Below are 27,515 nucleotides of genomic sequence, written 5' to 3' on the forward strand. Positions count from 1 at the left end.
CAGTTATCAAAAGCCGGTTATCCAATGGACGTGACTCTGGTGCCTCAAGCGCGGAGGAGTCCTCATGGCCCAGGGAGGCTGTACAGGAGGATGGGACAAGGGGAAGAGGCGGGGAGAGATGGACGAGGCCCCCTCACCACCGGGGCCGCGCCTGCGGGCACCTTCCCCAGGACCTGGTGTGGATATGCCCGCTGGTGTCCTCGTGCCAGGCCCCGGGACGGGCATCCTTCCTGGTATGCTCTGCAATGGACGTCCTCAGGGAGTCCCTATAGGGCCATCAGTGCTGCCCCTCAGTGCTCCCGTGACCTCTGTATTTCTCACACATCATGTCTTCCCCGAGACGTGTCAAGAGCTAGAAGCCCCTGGAGACAGCTTCACCTGGACGAACAGAGTTAGGCTTGAGGCTTGAAGGAGTGAGACGCAGCGTGGTGCAAAATCTCAGTGCAGCTTTCAGAGTCACCGGGAGTCTTGTTTCAGATGCTGAGTCCTCGCCCCGTCCCCAAGCATCAGTAGGTCTGGGGTGGGCCCTGGGAATGTGCCACTCGACGGGTTTGTGCCACCGGGTTTGGAAGCCGCTGGTCTGGGCAGCTGGCGGGAGTGAGGCCGGGGCTGCAGTATCAGGGCCTGGGTGACCCTGTGACCTATAAAGTCCCTATGCTCTCCAGGGGCACAGGAGTGAGCGAGGAACGCCCCCCGGGCACCGGGACCCCCGTCTCCACGGAGACCAATCTGACCTGAGAAGATGTCCAGGGGCTAAACGTCACAGCCGTCGGGGCACTGGCTGCCCTGTCTCCTGGCTCCGCTCCCAACGCCCCTCCTGCACCTGAACCATAGGAAGGTACGGGGTGCTCACCTGAGGGGTGTGGTCCGAGTCTCCTCCGCTGTCTGGTGGGACCCTGAACAGCAGTCTCCTGAGCAGTCCTCACCTAAACCGATGGGTGGGGGGCACCCAACTGGCTTTTTATGTTATCTTCATTAGCAGCAGCGGCATCCAATAGTGCCAGCTATCACACGGCGCTGGGCAAACTCGCACAGCGCTGGGCAAACTCGCACAGCGCTGGGCAAACTCACACAGCGCTGGGCAAACCATCGCACGGCGCTGGGCAAACCATCGCACGGCGCTGGGCAAACTCACACAGCGCTGGGCAAACTCACACAGCGCTGGGCAAACCCAGTCGTCAAAAAGTATCATCTACCCTTTAAAAATTGTGAATCACTATATTGTACACCTGAAACTTACATAACAGTGTACATCAGCTAAACTTCAGTATAAATAATAAACAAAAGGTTTTTCTTAAGTATCTTCAAAAAGTATCAGTCACGTGGGAATTCCCTGGTGGTCCAGTGGTTAGGACTAAGGGCGTCCACTGCTGGGGGCATTTCCATCCCTGGTCGGGGAACTAAGATCCCATAAGCCTCGCAGTGCAGCCAAAAAACTAAAATAAAATGAAAGGAGGGAGAGGAATTCCCTGTTCAGGGAAGACCCGTCAGAAGGGGGAACTGCTTCCTCCAGCCACCTTCAGTTTCTGGCACGCCCCCGCCTTCCCCTCACCCCTGGCGTGGCGGTCCTTCACGGATGCCGGGCCTGGGAAAGGCAGCTTCATCTAAAGGTGAGAGCGCACGCGGGCCTCGCGGACCCGAGAGCAAAGCCGCCGGACGCCCAGGGCACTAGCGGAGGCTGCCCCAGTGCAAGGACGTGGGAAAACGGTCCCTACTGTCACGCAGAGAAGCGCTCAGCACTCGGGAGTCAGGACCGGGACCTTGACAAGAGCCTCCCCCTCCAAGGTCACTGAGCTGATAGGTTTGAAACACAAAGGAGGCTGCATAAGAAGATCTCGCGCTGATTAAACACCTATCAGGCACTTTATCAGGCATCTAAGCCCGTTGCTACACAAAGGCATCCGCCTGTGCACGAGACCCACACATCCTGGAAGGAGGGGAGCTGGTCTTTCTAAGCCCAGCAGCGTCCAGACCCTCAGAGTCAGCACCTGCGAGCCCAGGACCCGGCAGGCGCCTGGAGCAGCTCAGCGCAGGGTTACAGCCCCATCAGTCTTCATTTGTTTTTGGCCACGCCGCATGGCTTTCAGAATCTCAGTTGCCCGACCAGGGACTGAAAGCCCGAATCTTAACCACTAGGCCACCAGGGAACTCCCCCGCACCCACTGCCGCCGCTGCCCTGTCACTCTTGCCATCACAGATGTTACTGTGTCCCCAGCAAGGACCTGTATCCTTTCTCCAGTCCTCACCAGAACTCTGCGAAGCGTGTACTCATAGGATTATATCCACTTACCAGATTGGAAAAGGGGGGTGGCTCTAAGAACACCCGTGTCTCTTTCTCTCTGTGTTTCCCCTTCCTTTATCCCACTCAGGTATGGAAACCTGAAAACCTCTCTGAGATGTGCCCACAGGAGGGAAGGATGTAGCAGGAGGAGGACATCCAAAGCCATCTCTCCAAAGGCCCCGAGGGAGGCAGTGAGTGGCTTAGAGCTGAGTGTGCCCTTGGGGCAAAGCTGGCAGCTTGTCCCAGAGGCCAGGGAGGGGCCAGCTCCCCGGGGCTAAAGGGAGCTGGTGCCTCGGGCAGGAGGGCGGGGCAGCCTCCAAGGTTGACTCCATCCCCAGTGGGCAGATGGCGCGTCCAGGGGTGAAGTGGAAACGTCGCGGGGGCTGGGGTGGTTCTGCCGCTGGTCCAAGCCCAGAATTACCTGTGGCTTCAGGTGCCCGGCCTCGAGCTGAAGGACGTGGCCCTTGCCAGAGTTCTGGGCCAGCTGCGCCGGCGGCTGGGGGACCTGGCCCACCTCCCTCTGCCCGCGTGTGCCTGGGCCCCGGGCTCAGATCCACAGCCCCCTTCCCTGTCCTGGTCTCTCGTCCACACACGTGCCCTCTGGACCTGTGGCGTCCAGCAGCTGTGCTCCCGTCCAGCCTGCCGTATCCTAGTGGCCCCCAAGTCCGTGTCCAGCCTGCACTCGGATGTGTGCTCCGAGACACGTCCAGCATCTGCAGCCCCAAGGGAAGCGCCCTGCCCACGCCCCTCCCGCTCAGTGGCTCCTCTGTATTCCAGACTCGGCAAATAGCATGCCCCGCCCCACCCGGTCACCCGAGTCAGCCCTGTCCCCTGCAACCTGGGCTCAGCATCTTCTGCTGAGCAATGGCCTCGTGGCCTTCCCTGCGCAGCCCCACCTGGTCCCTCTGGTGAATTCCAGAAAGAGCTCCCCTGTTCCCTGGGATGCAGGGACCAGGCCTGGCTAAGCAGGGCAGGGCTCTGGGGGCAATGTCTCAGTGCTTTGGGTGAGAGCTGTGCCACCCTGGGTGCAGCCAGGGGCTTCCACTAGGGGCAGAGCCACTGCCTGGTGGCCGGGTTCTGCCTGCTCTTCTGGGACCCAGCCAGCTCCCTTCAGTCCCTGGTCTGACGGATGCAGCCTGGACTTCCCCAGCCAGCGGTCCCCAGGCTTTTCAGACTGGTCACCTTAGCTGTACCACTGCCCCCATAGACCCTGTCTTTTTAGGGATAACAACGTGCGGTGAGACCAGGCCTTGGAGCCAGGAAGGCCTGTTTTCAAATCCCAGCTCATCACTGGACCTCTCCGGGCCTCAGTCTCCTTGTAAAACCTCAGGCAGGGGGCGCCTTTGTCCCCCTCACCGCTGGCAAAGGGCAGTACCCCAGGCAGCCCTCTCCCACCAAGGTAGGGCTCAGCATTTTGCATCCACGTGACGGCCTGACCCTGCAGCTGCTCCCAGCCCAGCGGTTCAGGGCATTTGAGAGCATCAGCTCAGCCCCTTAGAGGCCCCCTAGTCCCCCTAGTCCCTTTCCCTGGGCCCCTGGTGTGCCGGGGAAGGTGGGCACGGGGAGGGGGCCGGGGGCTGAGCTCCTGGACCTGGGCTCACGGTCTGAGTTGTGCCTGCTGGGCCTGAGCGCTGAGATGAGCTCCTCCCCATGGGCGGGGCCGCAGACATCGTGTGTTTGGCGTGTGGGCCCCTGGCCACCGTGCTTGTCATTACACACGGCGCGGCCTGCCACCCCTCCCAGCTGAGGAGCAGCTGAGCTAGTGCTTCATGGAAAAGGGGCAGAAACCCAGCCCCGCCCAGCGCCCCGGCCCGTGGCCCAAGCTCGTAGGAGCACGCCTCTGCTCTGGAGCCTTGCCCTGTTTTGAACATTTCAGGCAAGGGCAGGCTCTCATCCGAGTGCAGCCTCTCCTTGGAAAGGATCCTGTTTCTCCAGCACCACCGGGGACGGGAGCTGGAACAAACCAGACCCAGTGGGAGCACACAGTGAGAGCACACTGTTTACAGCTCGAAGTGTTTCGTCACGCCGGCCGCTCCGAAAAGCAGCCTGCCACAGCCCAGACATCACTGGGACCTCGTGGAAAAGCCCATGTTTTACTGGAAGAGGACGGGAAGCAGAACCGTGCAATCGGGGGCCGGCTCTGCGTCCCAGGATAGCGTTTCTGCGAGGACGCCCGAGTCTAGAAGGGAAGGATAATCCCTTCCTAAAGACTCTGGCCCCCGCGGTCAGGGTCACGCACGTTCATGTCTGGCCACCTCCCCACCGGCAGCACCAGGGCGCTAGGGAAACAAACGACGTGCATATTCCGTCCCCAGGACAGCTCTTCCTTTTCCCTGTGAGACCCCACCTGAGGCTTTTCAAAATCATTTCCGGGTCACGCAGAATGCCCTCCACTGGCCCTGGCTGGGCCACCGTCACACCTCCTCCAGCCCCTCCTCCCCAGTGACGGTCCCGACCTAAAGGGTCAGTGCAGAGCGGGCGCTGCCTGGGCTGCACTCACACTGACTGTCCCTTGGGGCTCTGGGGACGCTGGGCCTCTCAACTGAGGTCCCTGGCGGTGGGGTCACCGCTGCTTGCTGCCCTGCCGGACGGTACCTCCAGCCTCCTGCTTGCCTTCTGGGACCGTGCTGGCCAGACCTAGACACCCCCAGGCCCCCCTCCACCCCCCAGAGCCCACCTGGGCCTGGGGAACGGACACTTAGGCCTGCTGGCCATGGGAGTCTGCGTCCTTCTGAGCGCATCCTCTATCCAGAGCAGGGCGGGTGGCATCACCCCAACTCCTCCTCCCTGGGCAAGGACTGAACAGACACTTGGGGCCCAGGAGCCTGGGGAACGGAGCAGTGCCCCCAGGGCCCCTTGGAGTGAGCGGTCACGAGCTGAAAATGAAACCAGTTTGCATGGCGTGTCCCCTCTTCTGCTTTGCTGCTTGGATGCAGGCGTGGTGCCCTGTGTGTGGGGGGGGGGGGCGGGGGAAAGCAGGTGGATGCTGTGCTGGGAGAGGGGACGGGGCCCTGAAGCCATTTGCAGGGATGACCAGGCGACCAGAGGATGGAGACGAAGGCAGTGCGGGGCCGTGAGGGTGGAGGTGAGCAGTCTGGGGTGGGGACGCTGAAACACAGACTGGAGAACCTACAGGACCGGCAGTGGTCGCAGCTTGAGACAGAAACGGTCTTTCACTGTCTCAGCTGGAACTCCCTCCCCGTGGGAGCTGGAGCATCTTCTCACGTGCTCACTGGCCTTTTGGGTTTGTCGTTTGTGAGGTGCCCATTCTTGTCCACTTACCGGTGGGTCGTCTGTAGCTTGCTGGGATGTACTGGGCCATTTACACCTTCCCCACACGAATCCTTCACCTGCTCTGTGGATTGCAGGTGGCTCCTTCCCGTCGAGTCCCTTTATGTCTCCAAATTCCCTTTACTTCAGTAAACTGTACCCTCCTCTTATTTTTTTTTTTAAAAAGAGCAGTAATCCTCCCATCCTCCCACCTGACTGGGTTGCTGTGAGGTCAGATGGCACCTTAAATGTCAAGGCTCAGAGCTTTGTGGGACGCACGGTAAGGTGACAGAGGTTGTCATATCATTTTTTTCTTTTAAGGACATGCTGTATCTTTAAAATCATAAATAATGCCTTTTCAAATTTTCCTGCAAAATTAAACCATTTTCTTCGTATCTTGAACAATTCTTATTAAGTTTATTCTTAGATATTTTGTTTGTTGCTCTTATGAATGTTTTCCACTTTCAAACTGCTAATCTGGAAGAAAGCAGCTGATTTTTCTGTGCTAACCTTGCTACACACATTGTACTGATTCTTACTTGTTCAGACTCTCTCCATTGGTTGTCTTCAACTTTCTAGGTAAACAACTTTATTATTCTTTGTTAATGCATTAATTTCATTAACAAATATTACCTGAACACCTGCCAAAAGTCAGGCCTGGTTCTAGGTGCTCATTGTACACTGGTGAACCCAAGAAACCAATGGAAGTTCCTGCCCTCATGGAACTTACACGAGGTGGGGATGACGGGGGGTCAACACTGACCGTTTTGCATATTCCTTTTTGACATCTTGAAATGTTCATTTCTCAGGACTTCCCTGGCGGTCCAGTGGTTGAGACTCCATGCTTCCAATGCAAGGGGTGTGGGTTCGATTCCTGGTTGGGGAACTAAGATCCCACATGCCAGATTTTCATTTCTCCTTCCTGCCTTCCTGCATTGCCTCAGAACTCCAGACCAGAATGGTCACAGGTGCCCTGGCTTGTTACTGACTGCATGGAAATGCAGTAGCATTTCACTGTTAGTACGAGGCTTGCTGTAGGTTTCAGGTGAGTCCCTTCATAGTTGAAGTAAAGGAAACCAGCTCCAGCTGATGTCAGTGGAAAAGGGATTTTTCTGAAGGAATATTGGAGGATGCACAGAATTGCTGGAGAGGCCCAAGGACTAGCCATGAAAAATGGCGGGAACAAAGGGCAGCTACACAGCCAGCACAGCAGAAGTCAGGCTGCACACCTGGTCCAGTTAGGAAACCGCTGGACAAAACAGAAACGCTTGTTCCGTTGCCAGGCGGCACCAGGCACTGGAGGCTGCCGCTACCACAGCTACTCCAGGAAGTGAAGAGCTGCTCTTCCCCTACCCAGCTGGGAGGGAGGCTAAGGATGTGAGACCCAGTATTTTAAGTTCCTATAAATGAAAAGTTGGGAATTCAGGCACTGAGCAGGGCTTCAGGAGTTGAGCAGCCAACAAAAATTATTAAATGTCTTCTACACATTAATTAATTAACTGAGGGCCTCCACCCCCTTCCCAGCTCACCAAGCTTGTTTTTGGTGTCTGTGTGTTGTCATGAATGCATACTGAATAATTATTTGCTTCTAAAATGATTCTTCTTCTTTTTTTTTTTTTTTTTTTTTTGCGGTACGTGGGCCTCTCACTGTTGTGGCCTCTCCCGTTGCGGAGCACAGGCTCCGGACGCGCAGGCTCAGCGGCCATGGCTCACGGGCCCAGCCGCTCCGTGGCATGTGGGATCCTCCCGGACCGGGGCACGAACCCGTGTCCCCTGCATCGGCAGGCGGACTCTCAACCACTGCACCACCAGGGAAGCCCTATTCTTAATCTTTGATCTGTCAGGTATTTCATAAGATGATCAAGATATTTTTTCTTCTTTAATCTTTTATTAAATATACTCTTACGCCGTCCTTACAGTCCCAGGAGAGACCCTCCTTGTTGTATTAATCTTTAGAGCTCAATTTGCTATCATTCTACTCAGTATGTTTGCAGGTGTATTTCTTTTTTTAAAAACATTTATTTATTTAATTTATTTATTTCTGTCTGCATTGGGTCTTCATTGCCGCCTGCAGACTTTCTCTAGTTGCGGCGAGCAGGGGCTACCCTTTGTCGCTGTGCGCAGGCTTCTCATTGCGGTCGCTTCTCTTGTTGCGGAGCACGGGCTCTAGGTGCGCGGGCTCAGTAGTTGTGGCTCGCGGGGCTCAGTCGTTGTGGCTCACAGGCTCTAGAGCGCAGGCTCAGTAGTTGTGGTGCATGGGCTTAGTTGCTCCGCAGCCTGTGGGATCTTCCCAGACCAGGGCTCGAACCTGTGACTCCTGCGTTGGCAGGCGGATTCTTAACCACTATGCCACCAGGGAGGTCCCAATACTGATGTATTATTATTAAAGTGCGTGTTTTATTCTTATCTTCTTCGTGTTTACCTGAAATCCCTTTTCAGCCCCAGGAGGCGACCGTGGGCACCACATTTCATTCAGACTCGAGTCCCCCTTGGCTCCTCTCGGCTGTGACGGTTTCTCGGTGTTTCTGTAGTTTTGATGACTTGACGATTGGAGGAGCGGGGAGCTTGTAGAATGTCCCTCTGCTGGGCATCGTCTGAGGTTTGTCTGGTGGCTGAACTGGGGTGGTGTGTTTCTAGAAGGAAGACAGGAGGAGGTGTCCTTCTCGTCACGTCCTCTCAGGGGCGCGTACTCTTGACACGACGCGTTTCTGCCGATGTTGACCTTGACCACCTGGTTGAGGCCGTGTCTGTCAGGTGTCTTCACTGTCCAGTGGCTCCTTCCCTGTCCACACTGTGCTCTTTGGGAGGACGTCGCTCTGCACGGCCCACACTTAGGGGGAGTCGTGCTTCCCTCCTGGGGGCACGACATCTACGTCACTTACTCGGGATTTTTCTGTGTGGGAGGTTTGTCTCTTTTCCCTCGTTTACTTGCTTATTCAATCATTTATCTACGTTAACATGGGCGTGGGAATTTCATTCTTTGGGTGATGACCCACTGCCACGTCATTGCTCACAGAGCTCCAGCTGGCCCCCGTGTCTTTTCAACACCCCCTCCTCACTATGGCTTCAGTGAATATTTTTAAATCAAAATAATATACACCCAGACAAAAAAATCAAAATAATACAGGTCACAAAATGAAAAGTGGAGATCTCTTATCTCACTCCCGAGAAGCAGCCATTTTTAACCACTTCTGCTTCCAGTTCTTCAGATAATCACCAACATAGCTTTGAAAAATAGATGTGAATAACTCCTTTTCCAAGTTAGGACAGCATCTACTGACTCCCTCATGAAAAATAAGAGATTAGCTCATTTCCCTATCGATTTATCCCTAGTTTTGATATTGGAACTAAACATGCTTTCTATTTAGGTCTTTTTAAAATAATATACCTAAGTATCTATTTCTGGTTCTATAAACTTTAGACAGCACCTCCTGGTGTCTGCTCCCCTAGGTGGCAGAACAGAGCCTCAGCGTTGCCCTTCCCCTCGGCCCCCTAGCCTCCCAACCTTGTCAGGGTGCATGAGTGGGGAGACCTGCCCTGTCCACCTTCTGCTCCCCCTCTCCACCAGTGCCAGCACGAAAAGGGCTTCGTCGGCAGGGTGGTCTCAAGCTGGGGAGCACCTGGGTACACGGGAAGACTTTTCAAGGAGGGAGAGACAGGATAGTTTGAAATAAATTGTCCTAAACTTTTCCTAAAACTGACCTGCCTGTGAACAGGTTCTCCCCACCCCCTTCCACCATCACCTCCACCTACTCGCATCCCTTCGATGCTGTGGAGCTTCGCTCTGGGCTGTGCAAACCATTATGTGTACAGTGATGCTGTCAAAAGTCTAGGCCTCAGGCCTCTCTCACGTGGGGTTCTCCGAGTGCTGGAACTTGCTGGGAGTTGTAGAGGGCTCCACACGGGGAGGGAAAACCAGGTGCAGTGAGAAACATTTCCGTTTAAACACTTTCAGGTAATTGCCTACAGACACTTCAGAGGACTTGGAAAATCTGTAAGTTTCAGTGAGCTTAGCAGGTTGCAGGATGCGACAGTACCCCAAAATCCAGTATATTTCTATATGTTATCAGTGAGCAACCAAATGAAGTATACCCATAGTAATCACAATAACATAAAAATATGAACACTTAGGGATACATCTGACAAAAGATGTGCAAGCCCTGTACACCGAAAACTACAAGATCTTGCTGAGAAAAATCAAAGAAGACCTAAATAACAGAGAAACACACGGTGCTCATGGGCTGGAAGGCTCCACATGGGCAGCTTCCCGGGTGAGGGGGACCGAGGCGCTGGGAGAGGCACCAAGGCAGAGGTGCATTGTCCGGCGGGCTTTGCAGTTTGTCTTCTGCGGGGACGCTGCTTGCTGTTGTCCCCGGCTGTACCCACTAGCGCAGGGCTGGGACAGGGCGCCGTTTGGTAAATGCACGTTGACCAAGTGAGAATGAGGGTCCAGCTGAAAGGAAGGCCGGCGCTTCCACAACCAGAGAGAAAGCTGAGAAGACCAACGCCCCTCCCAAGAGCATCCTCATTCAGAAAGGAAACCAAGACCCCAAATGAGCACAGCGGCGGCTCCTACTCAGAGCTGCTGAGCGGCGAGCCCCACGTGCGCGTGTTTACAGAGACCCAGGGCGGGCGGGGGAGGGGGGCCCCCAGGAGGAGGGGCTCAGGTGGGCCCACGGAGGCGGGGGCCGTGGGGGGGGCGGCCCACTAGAAGTGGTGCTTGGTTGGGGGACCGAACGTCGGTCATATTTGGCTTCCTCTGGTTGGTCCTGAGTGGGAGACAGGGGCAGGAATCGGGGAAGCTGTCAGTCAGCGACCAAGTCCTGGCCGCTTGGGCTGATTGTTCCAGGGGCTGGTGTGTGGTTTGCTGGACCAGCTGCTAGAGACACTGTCTGATTTCCTGCCGGTCCAATTTACAGCAGGTGGTCGCTGCACTGCAGGTGAGGGGCGGCCTCGCCGCCGGCCGCAGGGTGCGGGCCACAGCCCCGGGTCCGACTCTACACGCAGCCCCACTGTCAGCCCCCCCATCCCTTCCCCGGCCCTGTGTCTGAGGGGGCGCAGTCAGGCCTCAGGCAGCGTCGCGGAAACGAGTCACCCCGCCGGGCCCCGCCTCCCGCCCGCCTGTCTCCAGGCGGTGCCCGCACGTCCCGCGCGCACCTGTTAGACGCCCGCGCCCCGCCCCCGCCCGGCTGCGCACGCGCGGACCCCTCCTCGCGTCCCGACCCGTGCACGCGTCGCACGCGCGGCACGCGCCGCGCGCCCTCGCGCACGCGCAGGCCCCGCCCCACGGCCAGTGGGCGGTGCCGCCGCTTATCCGCGGAGCTCCGGCCGCGAGCGTCAGTCATTCGGAGCCGCGGGCCGACCGCGCTCTAGCTACCGCGGCGTTCCCGCTCCCTTTCCTTCTCCCTCCTGGAGCGCCCGCCGACCCCAACCCCGACCCGCCGGCCGCAGCGCCCTCGCCCTGCCGCCATGTCGCAGAGCGAGACCCCCGGGCTGCCGGAGGAGAGCCTGCACGGTGAACGGGGGCCGGGGGCCGGCCTGGGTGTGGGGGGCCTGCGGGGGAAAGGCACCCGGCCTGCAGAGGAGGGGCCTGCGGAGGGATCCCCGTCTCCGGGTCGGGGCGACCGAGGCGCCGACGTCGTCCCAAGCCCGCGCGGTGCCTGGTCTTCCGAGGTGCAGCCCGGTGGTGGTTTCGGTGCCGGTGCCGCTACCGGCGAGCAGGCGCCCAGACTTGCGGTTGGACTCGTGGACTCGGGTTGTGAGCCGTCCGCGGCTCGGTCCGGAGTGGCTGGGGAGGACGGGGTCCCGGGATTCGGGGCGAGCCGCCGTGAGAGGAAGAGCCCTGAAACGCTGGGCCGGGGGCGCGGCTGGCCTTTCCTTAGTTACGTTCGCTCGTCCGGGGGTCGTTCAGAGCCCAGCTCGGGGTTGACTTGCGCGGGGGAGCACGAGGCCCCGTGGCCGCGGTGCATACACCCCGCCCCCTCCCGGGAAGCCGGGGCCGGTGGCGGCCTTGACCCACCCGGCTCTGGCCCCGCGGGGCAGCACCCGGGCCGCCGCCTCCGGCCCCGGTGAGGAGCCCGAGGCCCACGGGTTGGAGGAGGGGCCGGGCGCCGACCTTTATTCTCTGAAGCAACAGTTCAGGCGGCGGCGGGAGCTCGTAAATAAGTTTTGGAGAGGGCCGTTGAAGCCTTAGAGAGTGAATTTTAAAGTTTCGTTAAGATTTAAAAATCTTTATACTGTCTGGATTTGAGCTACTAGTTTCTCGTATTCCTCAAAACAAGATTTCACTAGGCAAGACTTGGTCTACTGCGTTGTAGAATTTAAAACTACAACCGCAGCTTAAAAATCCTGCAGTCGCTCCTTAAATTTCGACAGTGACTGTTTTCTTTGAAACAGATTAAGGGATTGAATCTTTGTCTTACAGAAGATCCAAGGAGTGTTTTCTAAACTGTCTTTTAAAGTCAGCCCTGTTAGCAAACTACTTCGTTGCTAACACGGTCTGTTTATTAGTGGGTCAGATTTGTCGGGAAGAGTTCGGAGTGTCCTGAGCGGCTCCATCTTCGGTCCTCGATTGGCAGACCAAACTGCTGAGTCATTGGCAATGCAGAGTGCCAGCTCGTGGGTTAAAGGATTTTTCTGTTTTGTGTATTCTATAAAAAGACAGTTACACGCTGAGTGGAAAGTGTCGAGGATTCTCCGGGCTGCGCTCTCCGGGATACGTGCTGCGGGGCACTCGCTCCCCGGCCGCCCGGTGTGGGAGGAGTCACGTGGGGCCTCGGCCGCTCTGGGAAACTGAATCCGAGCAGGGATTGGTGGCTGGGGCGACACTTGTCCTGTGCTCTGTGTTGATTTGATTACCTCTTGTTTACCTCGGAAAGAACTGAGAGCCTTGGTAGCTGAGCCTGCAGACAATGGCAAACCTTTTCCCCTTTGCTTGTATTCTCGGACCAAATGTTTCCCCTGAGTTCACAGCGAAGTTGCCGTTGCCTCTCGGCCCCCTGGTCCCTTCTAGTTAAAGTTGTGAACCAGCAGCAAGATGTCGTATATGCCTTTCTTGTTCTCAGATAAACAACCCCTAATATGCAGGGAGAAGATGGAGTTTTGTGATACTGTGTCACAGCATCATGGGAGGGGGTGTGAACCTTACTTCCCAGAAGACCCACCCCCAACCCCTGCTGTGCTGGGATTGGGGCGGGGGTCAATGCAGTAAGGTGCTCCTGGTTTACCCTGAGACAGCCCCTGCCCCTTCACGCACTGCTCTGTCGGCAGCCACAGGGTTCCGCTGTCCCAGGCACCCAGCGGCTGAAGGTATATGAAGAGGAAGAGAATTCGCAGTTCTCGTGCCATGCAGTTTGGGAGGGAAGGGGTTTCAGGCATCTAGATCCTGGCCCAACCTCTACTTTTCACAGATGTTCACAGTGAGGCCCAGAGGTGAAGTGAGAAGCAGGGCAGGCAGGCGCGTCGGCGACAGAAGGATGGGTGCGATTTGCCAGCTCCTGTTAAGATCCAGGAACCTGAATGACTTGCCTGCTTGACTTTATGTTCAAAATCACTTGTCAGTCAAGCCTCTCATTCCTGTCCCATCTAACTTGAGAAGCTTTTAAAAACAGTCATTTCTTAAATCCCACCTCTCCCAGGGAAGAAGCCCTCTGATGAGGGTGGTAGTTGCTCTGCCCCAGGGCTCTCCTCAGGGGTTCCACCTTCTCATTAATCCCATAGTCGTGTAGGTCGGTCCCCTAGTAGTTTTCAACCCTGGCTGCCCGACATCACCGTTACGGCTTTTTCAAAATAAATGTACCAGGGTTCCACTGCAGCATTCCCAATAAGGATTTTCAGGCCGCTGGGTTAGACTTCTGGAGAAGGGGGGGGAAAGCACAGGTGGTCCTCCATAGCCAGGGCTGAGACCTGCTACCCTGGACTAGGGATACTGTCTGGATTTGAGCTACTGGAGCCTCTGCCAGCTGGGCCTGGAGGGGAGTGTTTGCCCCGGGATGTAGGAGGGCCTGGGGTCCCCCAGTGGCGGCAGGAACTTGGAGAAGCTTTGCGCAGAATGTTTAGGATGAACAGCGTGGGTGCTATATTAAAGTTATTGATAGGGTAAGGGTTCCTTCCACAGGTTGAAAGAGTACTGCTGTCTGTCTCTGTTTTCAAGCTGGGTAAATCAGAGACAGCTGGAATCTGTTCCGCCACCCAACTAACCAAGCAGTGGCTCAGTGAACTACGGTTAACGCTTCTGCATGTGTTCCTAGCTTGCACTCAGTTAGCAGCAGCAGAGTTGAGCTGAATTAAATGGCACCTGTGGCTTACCCAGTAAGTAGCTGTGTGTTTGGGTAATTCCTGTAGCCTCTCTAGGGCTCTAAGATGTGATAACATTTTGAGTTACAAATCTTGGGGCCCACAGGTCATCAAAGTCAAAACATGGCCTTTATTTTCTTTGGGACCAAGGATCGTGGAGGTCACAGGAGATTAAAAAAAAAAAGAAAAAAGAAATGGGTTAACTCTAAGGCCTGTGGGTTTTCTTGCTGTGGTGATGTAATATTGGTAGTTTAGGCTTTCCCTCCATGTCATCTGCCTTGTGTTCCTGCCCTGTGTCTTGTTAGCGTAAATTACAGGCCTTTGTGGGCGGGGACAGGAATCGGGGAAGCTTGCCTGGATCAGCGGCTTCACCACCTGTTTTGTTGTTTTCCTGAGGCCTAATTACACCAATTATCTGATAGGTTATTTGGGATTCTGAGGAAGCCTTACAAGGTTACCCTTCAGGACCTGAATCCCGTCTTTCTTGCTTAGGAAGGTGAGTGATCTTAATTGCAGATGCGAGGAGATTAATGGCACACCTTGTCTTCAATTTCCAGGAAGCTGCTTTCCCTACCCAGGTGCTGCAGGTTAATAATAAAACTGTTGTCCTTTAGTAAATCATTTCTTAGAATACAGCTTTTGGACCCAAAGCTTTTGCTGTAGACACCCCAGAATGGGATTTTTTCCTGAAGGATGCTTGAGACTTTCTATGAGATGATTCTAAAAAGCATATATATTTGTCTCCATGGAGTTTTGAGTTGGCCCTTGTGGTATAATATACATACACCTGAAACTGATAATGTTATATGTCCATTATATCTCAATTTGAAAAATATATTTCATTTTTGTCCCTGGTTCCTGACCCAGACAGAGCTCAGCTCTAAAAACCCTTGGAATTTCCCGAGAGATGTTGTTATTCATGAGGAGCCCCTTTGGTGAGCGCTTGAGTCCGCTAATGAGGTAACTCACGAGGCCCTAGGTGGCCTCCGGGTGGGGACGGGAAAGCGCATTGGAGCACGAGGGTGGGAACTGAGCACACACTCCCCACCGCCGCCACTGCCACCGGGAGGGGAGGGGCTGCAGACCGGGTTATAAAAAACTTTGAAAAAGGCTGCTGAACCCACTGAGGTCCTGGGAGAGGGTATGGAAACTGTCCCCTTCCACTCCCGCCCCCCATACCCTGCCCTGTGCACCTGGCTGTTCCTGAGCTGTAATCCTCTGAGACTGCGGAAGTGTCAGCCAGGTATTCTCCCGAGTCCTGTGAGTTCTGGTGAATTATTGAAGGGGGTGGGGCTTGGCGGAACCCCTGAATTCTTGGTCTGCCAGGCATGTGAGGCTGTCTGATGGGGGGACAGTCTTGTGGGACTGAGAGATCTTCAACTTGTGGGATCTGACACTGACTCCAGGTAGTGTCAGAACTGAATTGTTGGACAGCCAGTTGGTACCGGAAATTGCTTATTGGTGTAGGCCTCCCCCCGCCCCAATTTCATGTCAGAAGTGGTGTCAGAGAAGACATTGCACCTCAAACTCCATTTATGTCGGACACCGTAAGTAAAAGTGATCTGGGCAGCCAGGCCCAGAACCTGACTGAGAACCTAGAAAAATGGAACTGTGCCCAGAGCAGGGCGCCGTGGTCCTCTTCCATGCTGTGGGGGGCCAGAGCTGCCAGGCCGAGTGTCACCTTGCTCCTGGGAATGAAGGAGGGCTAGTGAAGGAGTTGCACGGTGGAGCCTCTTATGGTATGCTTCAGGGCTTTCCTAACCCCTGCACAGCCACCAGAGTAGGTGGGAATAGGGTCCCCAGTCAAGATGGGCTGTCTCAAGAATGGCATGGAGTCCTTGTAGCTTCTGCTGACCTGCAGAGGCTGAGTGGCCCTGGCTTCTGTCCAGGGAGCCCTGGGCTCCCAGACAGACCCTGGCCTGCCTTGTGCGGGCCAGGCCAACGTGAAGTAACTTGAGAGGCTGAAGTGAGAAGTGTATCAGCATCTGAAAACTGCTGGTGATCGTGTGGTTAGCAGCCAAGTGGGAGGCTGGACGTGGTATAAACTGTTTACGTTTCATTCCTGGCCCCTTGATTTGCTTTCTTCGGATGAATGTGACCTGTTCTGCAGCCAAGCTGCTGTTGAGGGCAGGCCCGGGCTCTCAGGGGAGGGGCTGACGGGTAGGGGTCCGGGCCCCGAATGGGTTGTGCTGTGTGGTGCCCCTGGGGCCCTGGTTTCAGCGCAGAGCAGCAGCTCTGGGTCATGGTTCCTGGAGGAGCCGTACAGTGACCACCAGCCTCGGTCGGGGTTTCAGTCCGGTCTGCCTTTGCGCTCCCCCTCCTGCACCCACCCTGGAGAGGCCCGGACCCACGACACGCAGCAGAGGAACCGCCCTGGGCCCAGGAGACCTGTGCGCGTGGCCAGCTGGGAAGCAGGACGGGGCAGAGGGGACCGCAGAGGCAGTCTTGCCAGTGAACGGAGCCTGGCAGTGGAAGAGTGAATTGAAAGCAAAAACTTTTATGTTCAGCAAAAGGCTTGAGTGGAAAGGCTGTCTTTCCACAGCGAAAGTTACCTGCAACACATTCAAATGAAGAAAGGCTTGTGGGGCTTCCCTGGTGGCACAGTGGTTGAGAGTCCGCCTGCCGATGCAGGGGACATGGGTTCGTGCCCCGGTCCGGGAGGATCCCACGTGCTGCGGAGCGGCTGGGCCCGTGAGCCATGGCCGCCGAGCCTGCGCGTCTGGAGCCTGTGCTCCGCGGCGGGAGAGGCCACAACAGTGAGAGGCCCGCGTACCGCAAAAAAAAAAAATAAAAAATAATAAAAAATAAGTAAAGGCTTGTGTCGGGAGTTCCCTGGCGGTCCAGTGGTTAGGACTCGACGCTTTCACCGGGGCCCTGGTTCAATCCCGCAAGTCTCGCGGCGCGGCCAAAAAAAGAAAAGCTTGGGTCTTGAATATCGAGCTAGATGGAGAAGGGTGGACCGCTCAGTTGGAAAGAGGAGCAGATTTCAACAGCTGCTTCAAAAAGATGCTCTCCACATGGCCAGTAAGCAAGTGAGGAAACGTTCAACCTCAGTAGAAATCAGAGAGGCGCAGAACAAACCATATAACCTACCACCACACACCCACAGAATGGCTATATTTAAAGTCGATGCCAAGCGTGAGCCAACAAATGCTCACATTGCTTCGGCTGCGTCGGAAAGCAGTGGCGTTGCAGTACATGAAACGCACACCTAGAACTTTTCCACCCTGGAACCCTGCTCCTAGGTGTGGGTTCAGAAGTGAGAGCCTGTGGACACCGTGAAACGCTGGAAGCCAGCCTGGGTCCGCCGCACAGCGGCAACAGGATGGGGGGCCCCTCTGGTCCAAGCCCCCAGGTGTTGCTTCCGGGCCCTGACCGCCTGCCTTGTCCGCACACCTGTGGGTGGCTCAGCCCCGCTGCACAGAACTTGTACTTTCACCCCTTCAGGACCTCTCTGGGGTTCACACTTGTCCTCCTGTGGGGCTTGCCAGAGTTGATCTCATCTTCCAGCTCTTCCACCCGTCAACCCCCAAAACACACACAGCCGAGCGCGACAACACCTCCTCCCCTGCCTGTACCCACCTGGACCTCGGCTGTGCCCGGACTGGGGACGCCTCCCTTCACGGGTGCCCCTGGAGGGGCTCTCCCCGGTCACTCCCGATTCCGGAGCCCAGCACGGCTGGTGCAGCAGAGCGCCCGCCGGGTCAGCTGTTGGCTGCTTTGGTGAATTCATCAAGTCGGCTCCCAAGTCGTGGGGCTGGAGAGACAAATCTAAGCTCCGAATAACGGCTCGTAGGATCTGGGGTGGTAGCTGCTTTGTGCTACATTTAGTAAGCAGGTGACCTTGGCGCTAAGGAGTTCTCTGTTTTGATGACACCTGGGTGTATACATGTCAGTTTTCAGTTTGAGTTAAAGAATGCTGGGTTTACTTGCTGTACAGACTTGGCTAGATGAGCACTTGGGATGGTTTGCTTGCTCTGGTTAATCAGGTTTAGTTACCTTTGTTCTATTCATCTGATGTAAGATACAGAGCAGTAATCGTAATGAATCCTGTGGGACCTCAGGGTCAGAACGTGGCGCTGGAATGTGTAAATAGGTCGTAAAGCTTTCCTTAGTGTGTAAATCCCTAAGGCTCTTGCTGACACCCTTTGCTTTCTAAGCGCTGAGTGCAGGAGAGTGTCCTGGTCAGTGGGGTCCCAGGTAGTCTGGGAGTGGCAGCAGGTGCACTGCCTCGGCTCCCAAGGGTCCCTGAGGAGCTCACTGTAATGCAGGTGCCAGAGACAGGCCTCAAGGGCGTTGCAGCGTGATTCAAGGCGACGGTTCCTTGCGAGTCCCCGGCACGTCTTGGGAATGGGGGCGCGAGCTGGTTATTTGTTAGGACCAGACTCCAGAGTGGGTGGAAGATTGCAACCATGTCCTTTTTTTATCCCCATCAGGCTCCTGGGTAGAATTACACTTTGGCAGTAACGGGAGCGGGAGCAGCGCTCCAGACTCTGTTTCTATTTATAATGGCGACATGGAAAAAATCCTGCTGGATGCCCAGCGTGAATCTGGACGGAGCAGCTCCAGGAGCTCTCACTGTGACAGGTGGGCATAAACGTGTGTATCCCGGCGCTGGCAGGCCAGGTAGGAGCAGGCACGGCTGCGAACGCCCGCCTGGCCTCAGTCCAGCCCTCCCGAGACAGCGGGCCCTTCGCCCTTAGGTGGGAGGGAGCGACTGGGGCCCGTGAGTGTGGTGCTGGGCCCCTGCTTCTGCTTGTTGACTGTGGGGCATCAGAGCTCAGCTGACGAGGTGGAGGGACGCTTTGGCCCTGGCCTGGCCCCAGGTGCTGGCGGGAGCCTCCCGGCCTTGGAGGGTGGCCCCTGCCTGTGGGGTTTTGCTTCTCCTGGTGGAAAGAAGGTTAACACACTGTGTTTTCCCCAAGCCCACCTCGCTCACAGACCCCACAAGATACTAACAGAGCTTCTGAGACAGACACACATAGTCTTGGAGAAAAGAACAGCTCCCAGGTAAGGTGCGCACGTGCACACAGTTGCGATCTGTTTGTACCGAGTTCTGTGGAATCCAGCCCTCAGAACCGGGGGGGGGGCACGCCCCGCACTCCACGCTGGACCGGAAGTGGCAGGGGCCTAGGTTGGGTAGGCCGTGCGGCCTGGGCGCCTCTGCCCTCACACGCTGTCCAGGGAGACAGTGGGAGTGGCCAGGGGGAGGGGAGCCGGGAGCCAGGCGGCGGGTCTGTCTGCTGGGCAGTGTGCGGGTGGGAGAGAGCCTGGGGCCCTATGTGCTGCTTCTCTGGTGGCCTCGGTTGGGCCGGGGCCAGTGCGGCCTTGCCAGGTCCTTTCTGGTCGTGATGCCTGGGGAGTGTATTTTAGGAACCCGTGGGTCCCCGACTCGCTGTGAAAGCTGTCAGGAACTGTGGGCTTGGTCAGTACCACTTGGTCCCCCCCCACCCCGTGCTGGTCTCCCCTCAAGGCCTCCCTCACCGAGGAAACCAGGGGTCCCTGGTGCTCAGGCCTCCTCAGGGGCGGCGGCCGGCCTGCCCCCAGACACGTGGGGTCCACCCCAGCTTTGGTGCGCCCAGGCGTCTGGTTGGTTTTGGTACAGTGTTTTAGGGCATTTCCAAAAGTTGGACCAATTTTTTCTCCCCCGATTTCAAGGAGGAATTAGATGATCAGGTAGAGTTTTTCAAATGCAGAGAAGTAGGGAGAACACCTGTAATCCAGCTTTTAAAAGCTCCTTAATGAGTGTATTATATACTTTAAAAACTGTAGCTGCAATCAGGGGTACACGTAAGTTTCTGGCTTCTTTCTCTCCCGTTTAACATGAAAGTGTGTCTTGCTTTCATTGCCGTGCAGTATCCTGCTTGCTTAGGCACATCCCTGTTTTGGGCCATTTTAGATGGTTTCCGTTTTCATCTCTGGACGTCTGTCCTCATTTGGCATCGCTTCCTTGGGGCAGTGTCTGCAGCTCTTCGAGTCTGAGTCGGGCCTTCAGCCCGGCGATGTGTGTGGAGGAGGGAGGAGAGCCGGGGGGTGCAGCCCTCGCCTCCCCCCGTGGCTGGGCTGCGAGCTCCGCCTGCTGGTCCGATGCTTGGGTGGGAGGTGAGCGTCCTGCTGCAGGTGCGGCAGGCACCATTTCGCTTTCACCATTCGCTCTGCCCCAGTCTGAGGAAGACTATATGGAGAGGAGGAAGGAAGTCGAAAGCATCTTGAAGAAAAACTCAGACTGGATTTGGGATTGGTCCAGCCGGCCGGAAAACGTGCCCCCGACCAAGTGAGTGTTTGCACCGGGGGCCTGCCTTGGCCCGGCTGGCCCGGCACGCCTCCGCTGACCAGCACCTCTCCCCCAGGGAGTTCCTCCTCTTCAAGCGCCCGAAGCGCGCGCCCACGCTCAGCATGCGGAACACGAGCGTCATGAAGAAAGGGGGCATCTTCTCGGCGGAGTTTCTCAAAGTTTTTCTGCCGTCTCTTCTGCTGTCCCATCTGCTGGCCATCGGGTTGGGGTAAGTGACTGCCCGTGTGGACGGCACAGCGCGGGGTCCTTCTAGGTCTTAGAAGCACGGGCGACGTGGGCGTGTGAAATAGCCCGTCCCGGTCGAGAAACAGAGCCCAGCCCAGGGCCGAGAGCCGGGGCGGCGCTGCCCCGAGCGTCCGGCAGCAGAGGCTGGTTTCGCGCGCAGGGGTGCTCGTCTGGCTGCTTGACCTGGACCGCTGCACGCAGGTGCGGATCAGCCTCACTCCTCGCGGGGCGGCTGCAGGGGGGCGGTGTCAGTAACGCGGGCTGCACGTGTCTGTTGGCGTCCACTCAGCAGTGAGAAGAGGGCGCCAGTTCTGACGACCGTGCGGAACAGAGGGGCAGCCTGGGCCACGGAGACGCTGAGCCCAGACCGTGCTGAGGAGCCCGAAGCTGCCCTCGGGGGCTCATCCCCAGCCTCTGACCAGGTGGGCGGGGGGTCTCCCTGGCCCTGGTGCGGACGGACGGGCTTCTGTGGCTGCGGCTTCCTGGACGTCTGGATTCTCAAGATGGCCTCCTGACGGGGGCTGGTGCCACCGCAGGCTTCGTGAATGTGGCAGAGGAGACGCCAGCCCGCCTGCTCTGGGAGGCGAGAGCAGCGTCCCTCCCGACCTCCCGAACCCCAGCCCACAGTCCTGCCTGCCCGGGGAGAGGGCTCCCTGGCGGGGCCAGGCCCCCGGCCTCTCCCTCTTGGTTCTGCCCTGGCCTTCCCTCTCAGCACAGTGCTTTTCAGAGTCAGACTCTGCCAGTCTCACGCGGGGAGGTTGATTTCTGGAGCTTCCTCCACAACTAGCAGTCAGATTCTGTGGGGGCCTCTGCCGGTTTGAGGTCAAGATGGATTTCTGCAGCCAGCCCCCAGCAGGGGTGTCTGCCCTTCTTACCAGCCTCCAAAGCGGTCAGGATGATAAAACCCACCCCGACCAGTTGCTCTAAGGAAGCTCCCCGTGCTGGGCTGCAGGCCTGAAGACGTCCTCCCCAGCCCCCTCTGCCTGGACAGTGCTCTGATGCCCATATGCCCCTCAGTTCTGGGCTCCTGGGGGCGTGGGCTTCACTGCTCAGCAGGGCTCTTTGTGAGGTTGGTGCCGATAAACTTGGCGCTATCACCTGTCCTGCAGGCAACTCTTTCTAGCAGCGTGTGGTCAGTTCAAAAAACAGTGACGGGAGTACTGGCATTTCAGGTTGGGTAGAATCCTCTCCTTTGTGCTTGTATTGAGTGTATCCACTGCATGGCTGTTAGAGCACAACTGGATTCTTCTAAATTAGATGCTGAAATGTTTACACACTGATGAAGAATAAAACCCAAGTTTTAACAGTGGGTGTAAGAGAGCCAGTCCCCTTACGTAAATAAGCTGGGACCAGCGTCAGCTGCCGTCTCAGCTGTGCAAACTTGCCCGGGAGTTGCGAGACCACGTTAACCACCAATTCCTTTTTCTGTTAAGGATCTACATTGGAAGGCGCCTGACGACATCCACCAGCACGTTTTGATGAAGAACTGGCGTCCGGCTTTCTCATGTAGTGGGGGTGTGTGTTGTCCGCAGCACAGCGTACAGAGGAGGCTGTCGTGGTCCTTGGGTGGCTGCATCACTTGTGTCATTTCTTCTGTAAATGCCACGTTCCTAACTCAGTAAAATAAAGACTAAGACCATGCTCTCCCATAATCGTACTTATGGGATAAAGTAATAAGCCTGTCATTGATTAATATCTATTAATAATTTGGTGGTAATCTTTCTTCGGATATTATAAATATTTAAGTATAAATAATTTTAACGTATCCATGATGTATGTAGTACTTTAACACAATATCTGCAACCTTGATTGAGTTAAACACTGTATTTTGAAAGAACGAATACCGTTGACATTAAAAGGACTACATGAGGGCTTATCCCGAATAAACACTGTGACCTTACAACCCTGTTGTAGACCGTATGTGAGTGGATGCAACCGTCTACTACAGACGCCCCTCAGCTCTCTCTGTGCTGGTGGTTCTTTGTGACGTGACATGTACAATCCAGGCTGCAACACGGGTGGGCCAGGTCGTCCCCACACTGGCACCTCGTGCAGCACAGGGACTCTCGCTGAGACTTACGACCACCCTGGACGGCGACCACCGGATGATCAGTGTCTTTTATCTCGGGATTGCTAAATTCAGTCTGTCTGTGTTCAGTTGTTGTGTGCTCTTAGGATCAGCTTTATTCTAAGCTATTCCGTGTCTACTTTAAAAGCCTGGAAATAGAAAACAAATGAATCTTTGCCAAATACTTCGTTACGGTGTTTACGTACGTCACACAAGCTTTTTCATTAAACCAGGTGTATCCCCACTGCATGGTTTTTAAAGGCCGCCCCTTTGATACACTGTATAAATGCTGTTGTATTTGTTTCACTTTTCCACACTAAATTCGGTTGTGTTAAATAAATGTAACATTCTAATTTTTAAAATATTTGTTTCTATTTGAACAATTACCTTGGAGGTAGAGGCTACAGCCCTTTCATCTGGAGACGGCTGATGGAACGGCATCAAGATTCTTTATGTAATTTATCCCTAAAACATTAAGCCTGCATCCCACCGACCCACTCTGGCCGGGGGATGATTCCCTTTTAACAGCAAATGGTGGCGGTTCAAGTGGCACGAGCACAGGCTGCACTCAGGACCTTGCAGCAAGGCCAAGCGTCCTCAGAGCCAGCACCCCTGGAGAGCTCTGTGACTCCATCACTCAGGTGACCCGGCCCATGACGAAGGCCTCTGTGCATTGATATGCAAGGCATCCCCCAGGTCTGGGGAGTTCTGAGCTATCAAGTGTAATCTCTGCTCCCCACCCCCACCCGCGGCCTCGCTCCCTTCCTTCTCTGGAGACCAGTTTTCGTTTATGATTGATTCCAATAGCTGTCGTCTGATTTCTTCACTTTTTAAAATCTTAGTTCTCTCTCGGCTTCTAGCTGGATTATTACTCTATTCCTCTCCTCCACGTTATGTATCCTTCCTTCCATCTCCGCCCTGTTACTGACGCTCCCCAGGGCACAGGCTGAGCTGCGTGATGGCGGCCGGAAGTGCCTGCCGCAGCCGATCACAAGGTTTTCCCCTCTCACTGCAACATTCCAGTGGACGTTTGATTCTTTTAAAATGTGTGACTATATATGTATTTTTGTTTTGACCTTTTGGGCAAGAGGATAGCAGAATGGCGACAGCCTTTCCACACACCCCTTATGTTAATGCAAGTAACAGCATCCTTCATTTTATTCACAGAATAGCAAGTTTACAGAATATTTAATATCCAGACAATTTTGGATTAAAATAACACAGATCCTGGGGGTCGAATCCATTCTCCCATAAACCAGAGCTCCTTGGAAAAGTGGGAATTCCAGGGCAGCGTGACAAACATTTGTGGTGCCAGGAGGTGAGGCCATGCTTGAGGTGAAGGACACGGAGCCAACCTGAGGGACCTGCAGTGGCTCAGAGTGGGTCAGCCTGGTAACAGGTTCCTGGTGGTGATGGGCTGTCACCAGACTGGAGCAGGATCCTCAAGTCCACACTGATGGAGACCAAGTAAGTGGGGGAAGGGACAGTTCTTCCCGACAGAATCTAATTAATAAACGGGATGAGGGAACGAGTGACCGTCAGGCAGACAGCTGCTGACGTGGGCCCGGTGTCACTGCCTCCCCAGGAAATTACCGCCAAGGGAACCTAGGGTACCGTGGATCTGACCCCAACATCTCTGTGTTCTTGACGAGATGTATAACTGTAGGTTAGTCATGAGAAAATATCAAGCCATCCCAAATTGGGGGAGGTTCTACAAAATAACTGTCTGAGGTCAAGGTCATGAGGAAATGATCTGTTAGAGACTGAAAGATACGGAGTGGGCTCCCCTGGTGGCGCAGTGGGTCAGAATCCACCTGCCACTGCAGGGGACACGGGTTCGAGCCCTGGTCCGGGAAGATCCCACATGCCGCAGAACAACTAAGCCTGTGCGCCACAACTACTGAAGCCCGCGCTCCTAGAGCCCACGCTCCGCAACAAGAGAAGCCACCGCAATGAGAAACCCGCGCGCAGCAACGAAGACCCAACACAGCCAAAAAAAAAATTCCAAGATGCGGCAATGAAATGCATCGTGGATCCCGGGCGAGAAAAAGACAACTGGGAAAACAAACACGAAGGTTTGTGGATGAGCTACAAGTACTGTGGGGTGACTTCACCCGCTTTACGTGGTGTTAATTAAACCTGGGTGATGGGTGAAGGGCAGGCAGGAACTCTACAATTTTTGCAACTGATTTAAAATTATTTCCAAATAAAATGTTACAAAAGTAAGATAAATAAACAATATCTTTTTACTCAGATAGCATCCCTGGACCGGCAGGGAATGCCCCCCCAGTCTGGCTCCTGCATCCTCGTGGTACTGGATGTCTCCTCCCAACGGGGGGGAGATGGCCAGGACCACCGTGCGGTGGACAGAGCGAAATGCAGGTGTAGACAGGTCGCTACCTTGTGTGCAAAAACGGGGGGAGGGGAATATGTCATGTTCGTGTTTGAGTAAGAAAAGTGTGGCCCAAGACAAGACTAACGAGTTATCAATACCACCAGGCTCAGCGGAAGGGGCAACACTTCGCTATCGTCCTTTTAAAGAGTTCTGAAATTTGTACAGGTGTTACCAGTTTAATACTTAAAGTAAGAAAAAACATTTATCAAAAAGAAAAGAAATAATAGTATTGGCAAGGATATGGAGAAAAGAGAACGCTCACGCACCGTTGGTGGGAATGTAAATTGGTGCAGCCACTATGGAAAAGAGGATGGAGGTTCCTCAAAAAATTAAAAGTTGAACTGGCATGTGATCCAGCAATTTCACTTCTGGGTATTTATCCAACGAATGAAAACACTACTTTGAAAAGATACATGCACACCAGTGTTCATAGCAGCACTATTTACAACCGGCAGGATATGGAAACCACCCAGGTGTCCATTGGTGGGTGTGTGGATAAAGACGACGTGGTACATATACAACAGAGCATCGCTCAGCAATAAAAAGAACGGAGCCTTGCCATTTCAGACAGTGTGGATGGACTTGAGAGTATCATGCTGTGAGTCCAAGACAAATGCCATATGATCTCACTTATGTGTGGAATCTAGAAAAACAAAGCCAATCTTGTAGCTAGAGATTGGTGTTTGCCAGAGGCAGGTGTGAGTGTGTGTGTGTGTAAGTATGTGTATTTATGTGTGTGCTTATGTGTGTTTGTGTTGGGGGGGGGGAGGGAGAGGGAGAGAGAGAGAGAGAGAAGGGAGGTAAAAAGGTACAAACTTCCAGTTACGAAATAAGTCCTGGAGATGCACAGCACGGTGACTAGAGTTAGTAACTATCACATGTTGGAAAGTTGCTAGGAGAGACCTTGAACGTTCTCATCACAAGAAAAAAAACTTCCTGTGTGGTGACAGAAGTTACCTAGACTCACTGTGGTGGTCACTTCACAACATATACAAATACTGAATCATTATGTTGTACACCTTAAACTCATATAGTTGTGTCAGTTACACCTCAAAAAAGAAAACCAAAAGCAACCCAACAACATTTCTCATAAGAACTGTAGACTTACACTGCATTCAGATAGATTTTAGAAAACAAATTTTCCCTGAAAGTTAGTTCTTGGAATAACAAATTAGCTTCCCATCCTTACGGAACACACATCTTTTTTTTTTTTAAATTATTTTATTTTTGGCTGTGTTGGGTCCTTGTTGCTGCGCATGGGCTTTCTCTAGTTGCGGCGAGCAGGGGCTCCTCTTCGTTGCAGTGCGCGGGCTTCTCATTGCGGTGGCTTCTTGTTGCAGAGCATGGGCTCTAGGTGCGCGGGCTTCAGTAGTTGTGGCGCGCGGGCTCAGTAGCTGTGCTCACAGGCTCTAGCAGGCTCAGCAGTTGTGGTACACGGACTCAGTAGTTGTGGCTCGCGGGCTCTAGAGCGCAGGCTCAGTAGCTGTGGTGCACGGACTTAGTTGCTCCGCGGCATGCGGGATCTTCCCGGACCAGGGCTCGAACCCATGACCCCTGCATTGGCAGGTGGATTCTTAACCACTGTGCCACCAGGGAAGTCCCTGGAACACACATCTTTTAAAGATGTCCCAAGATGTACAAAGATAATTTACTACTAATAAACTCTGGGGCAAACAAGTGAATCACCTCAGGACACACAGTAAACCCCACAGAGCAGCCTGGTGAGGATGGGCCTCCACAACCAGCACCACAGGAGCCGGGGGCCCGCCTGGAGCCCTGGCTTCGGCCAAGGTCCCGTGTCCTGCCTGGGGGGCCAGGGACCCTGTAGATGTGCTCAGGATGCAGACTCACCCAAGGTTCCGGTTGCTGGCATCACCGTCTGGAGGGTGAGCAGGGAAATGGGACCAGCAAGTCCTCTCAGTCACTCACCGGGCGCTGACAGGGTCGCAGGAGATTGTGGGCCCCAGCCCCAGGCCTCACTCTTCAGATGTGGGGCAGCTGAGGGAAGCCTTCCCGGGACGGGCTCTGCGGGTCCTGGGGGGGCGCAGAGGCGGGGGTCAGGCTGGGCTGCGGCTGTCACCTTGGATGCTTCAGGACCCCCCAACCCCCCAGCCGGGACTCCTGTGATCTCAGCTGCCCGTTCCCCATCCCCCGTCCCGCCGCCGTGACTCTGCCCCTCGCGGGACTCAGCTGGTGGCGTGAAGGGAGGGGCTGCCGGTCGAGAGGGGCGACAGCTGAGCAGAGCGCCTGAGGTCTCCAATTCCCCCTTCCGCGTGATGTCAGGGCCGCCACGGTTCCTAAGAGATCACGGTGGCGCTCCAACCCCTGGCTCACCAGCTCTCCACCAAGGGCTCGGGTGGGACACGGACCCCGGTGACGCCACGCTGTGGCGTGTCCGTCCGGCGAGCACCGCTGGGTTGGTTCTGGGGAGCCCGGTACAGGAGGGCTGTCACCAGCCCCGTGGGACGCACCGGTCAGGCCCCACCCGACCCCCCGCTGTCCCCGCCCTAACCACACCCCCGTGGAGAAGCCCTGGCGGGGTGGGCCCCGTGTGGCATCCCCTCCCTCCCTCTCTGGTCCCCCCAGCACCTGTGGAAGCTTCTCCCGGCACAGCACCCAGGGGGCAGTTCCTGATGGGAGGACTGTCCCCCGCCGCCCCATCATGACCCCGGGGCAGCACCGGGTC

At 55.4% G+C, this 27,515-nt stretch overlaps 1 protein-coding gene and 1 long non-coding RNA gene across 3 annotated transcripts; one reads left to right on the forward strand and one right to left on the reverse strand.

Moving 5' to 3' along the window:
- The first annotated feature begins 10,852 nt into the window (after positions 1–10,852).
- Positions 10,853–22,796, forward strand: BNIP3 (BCL2 interacting protein 3). 2 transcript variants are annotated; one of them, XM_060286247.2, is made up of 7 exons: positions 10,853–11,066; positions 18,283–18,433; positions 18,772–18,856; positions 19,619–19,636; positions 20,011–20,120; positions 20,197–20,349; positions 21,800–22,796. In XM_060286247.2, the coding sequence occupies exons 1-7, from the start codon at positions 11,021–11,023 to the stop codon at positions 21,843–21,845; spliced, it is 609 nt and encodes a 202-aa protein (XP_060142230.1). In that variant the 5' UTR covers positions 10,853–11,020; the 3' UTR covers positions 21,846–22,796. The 2 variants fall into 2 exon arrangements, with proteins under 2 accessions (XP_060142230.1, XP_030687982.1); XM_030832122.2 differs by lacking the exon at positions 19,619–19,636 and having other exon boundaries at positions 10,856–11,066.
- An 809-nt stretch (positions 22,797–23,605) lies between these two features.
- Positions 23,606–27,302, reverse strand: LOC138842368 (uncharacterized). Its single transcript, XR_011376782.1, has 2 exons — positions 26,681–27,302; positions 23,606–23,937 (listed from the first exon to the last, which is right to left on the reverse strand). It is a non-coding gene; the product is annotated as an uncharacterized lncRNA (long non-coding RNA).
- Between the last annotated feature and the right edge of the window lie 213 nt (positions 27,303–27,515).

This window comes from Globicephala melas, chromosome 16, assembly GCF_963455315.2.
Source record: "Globicephala melas chromosome 16, mGloMel1.2, whole genome shotgun sequence".
Classification (NCBI taxonomy): Eukaryota; Metazoa; Chordata; class Mammalia; order Artiodactyla; family Delphinidae; genus Globicephala; species Globicephala melas.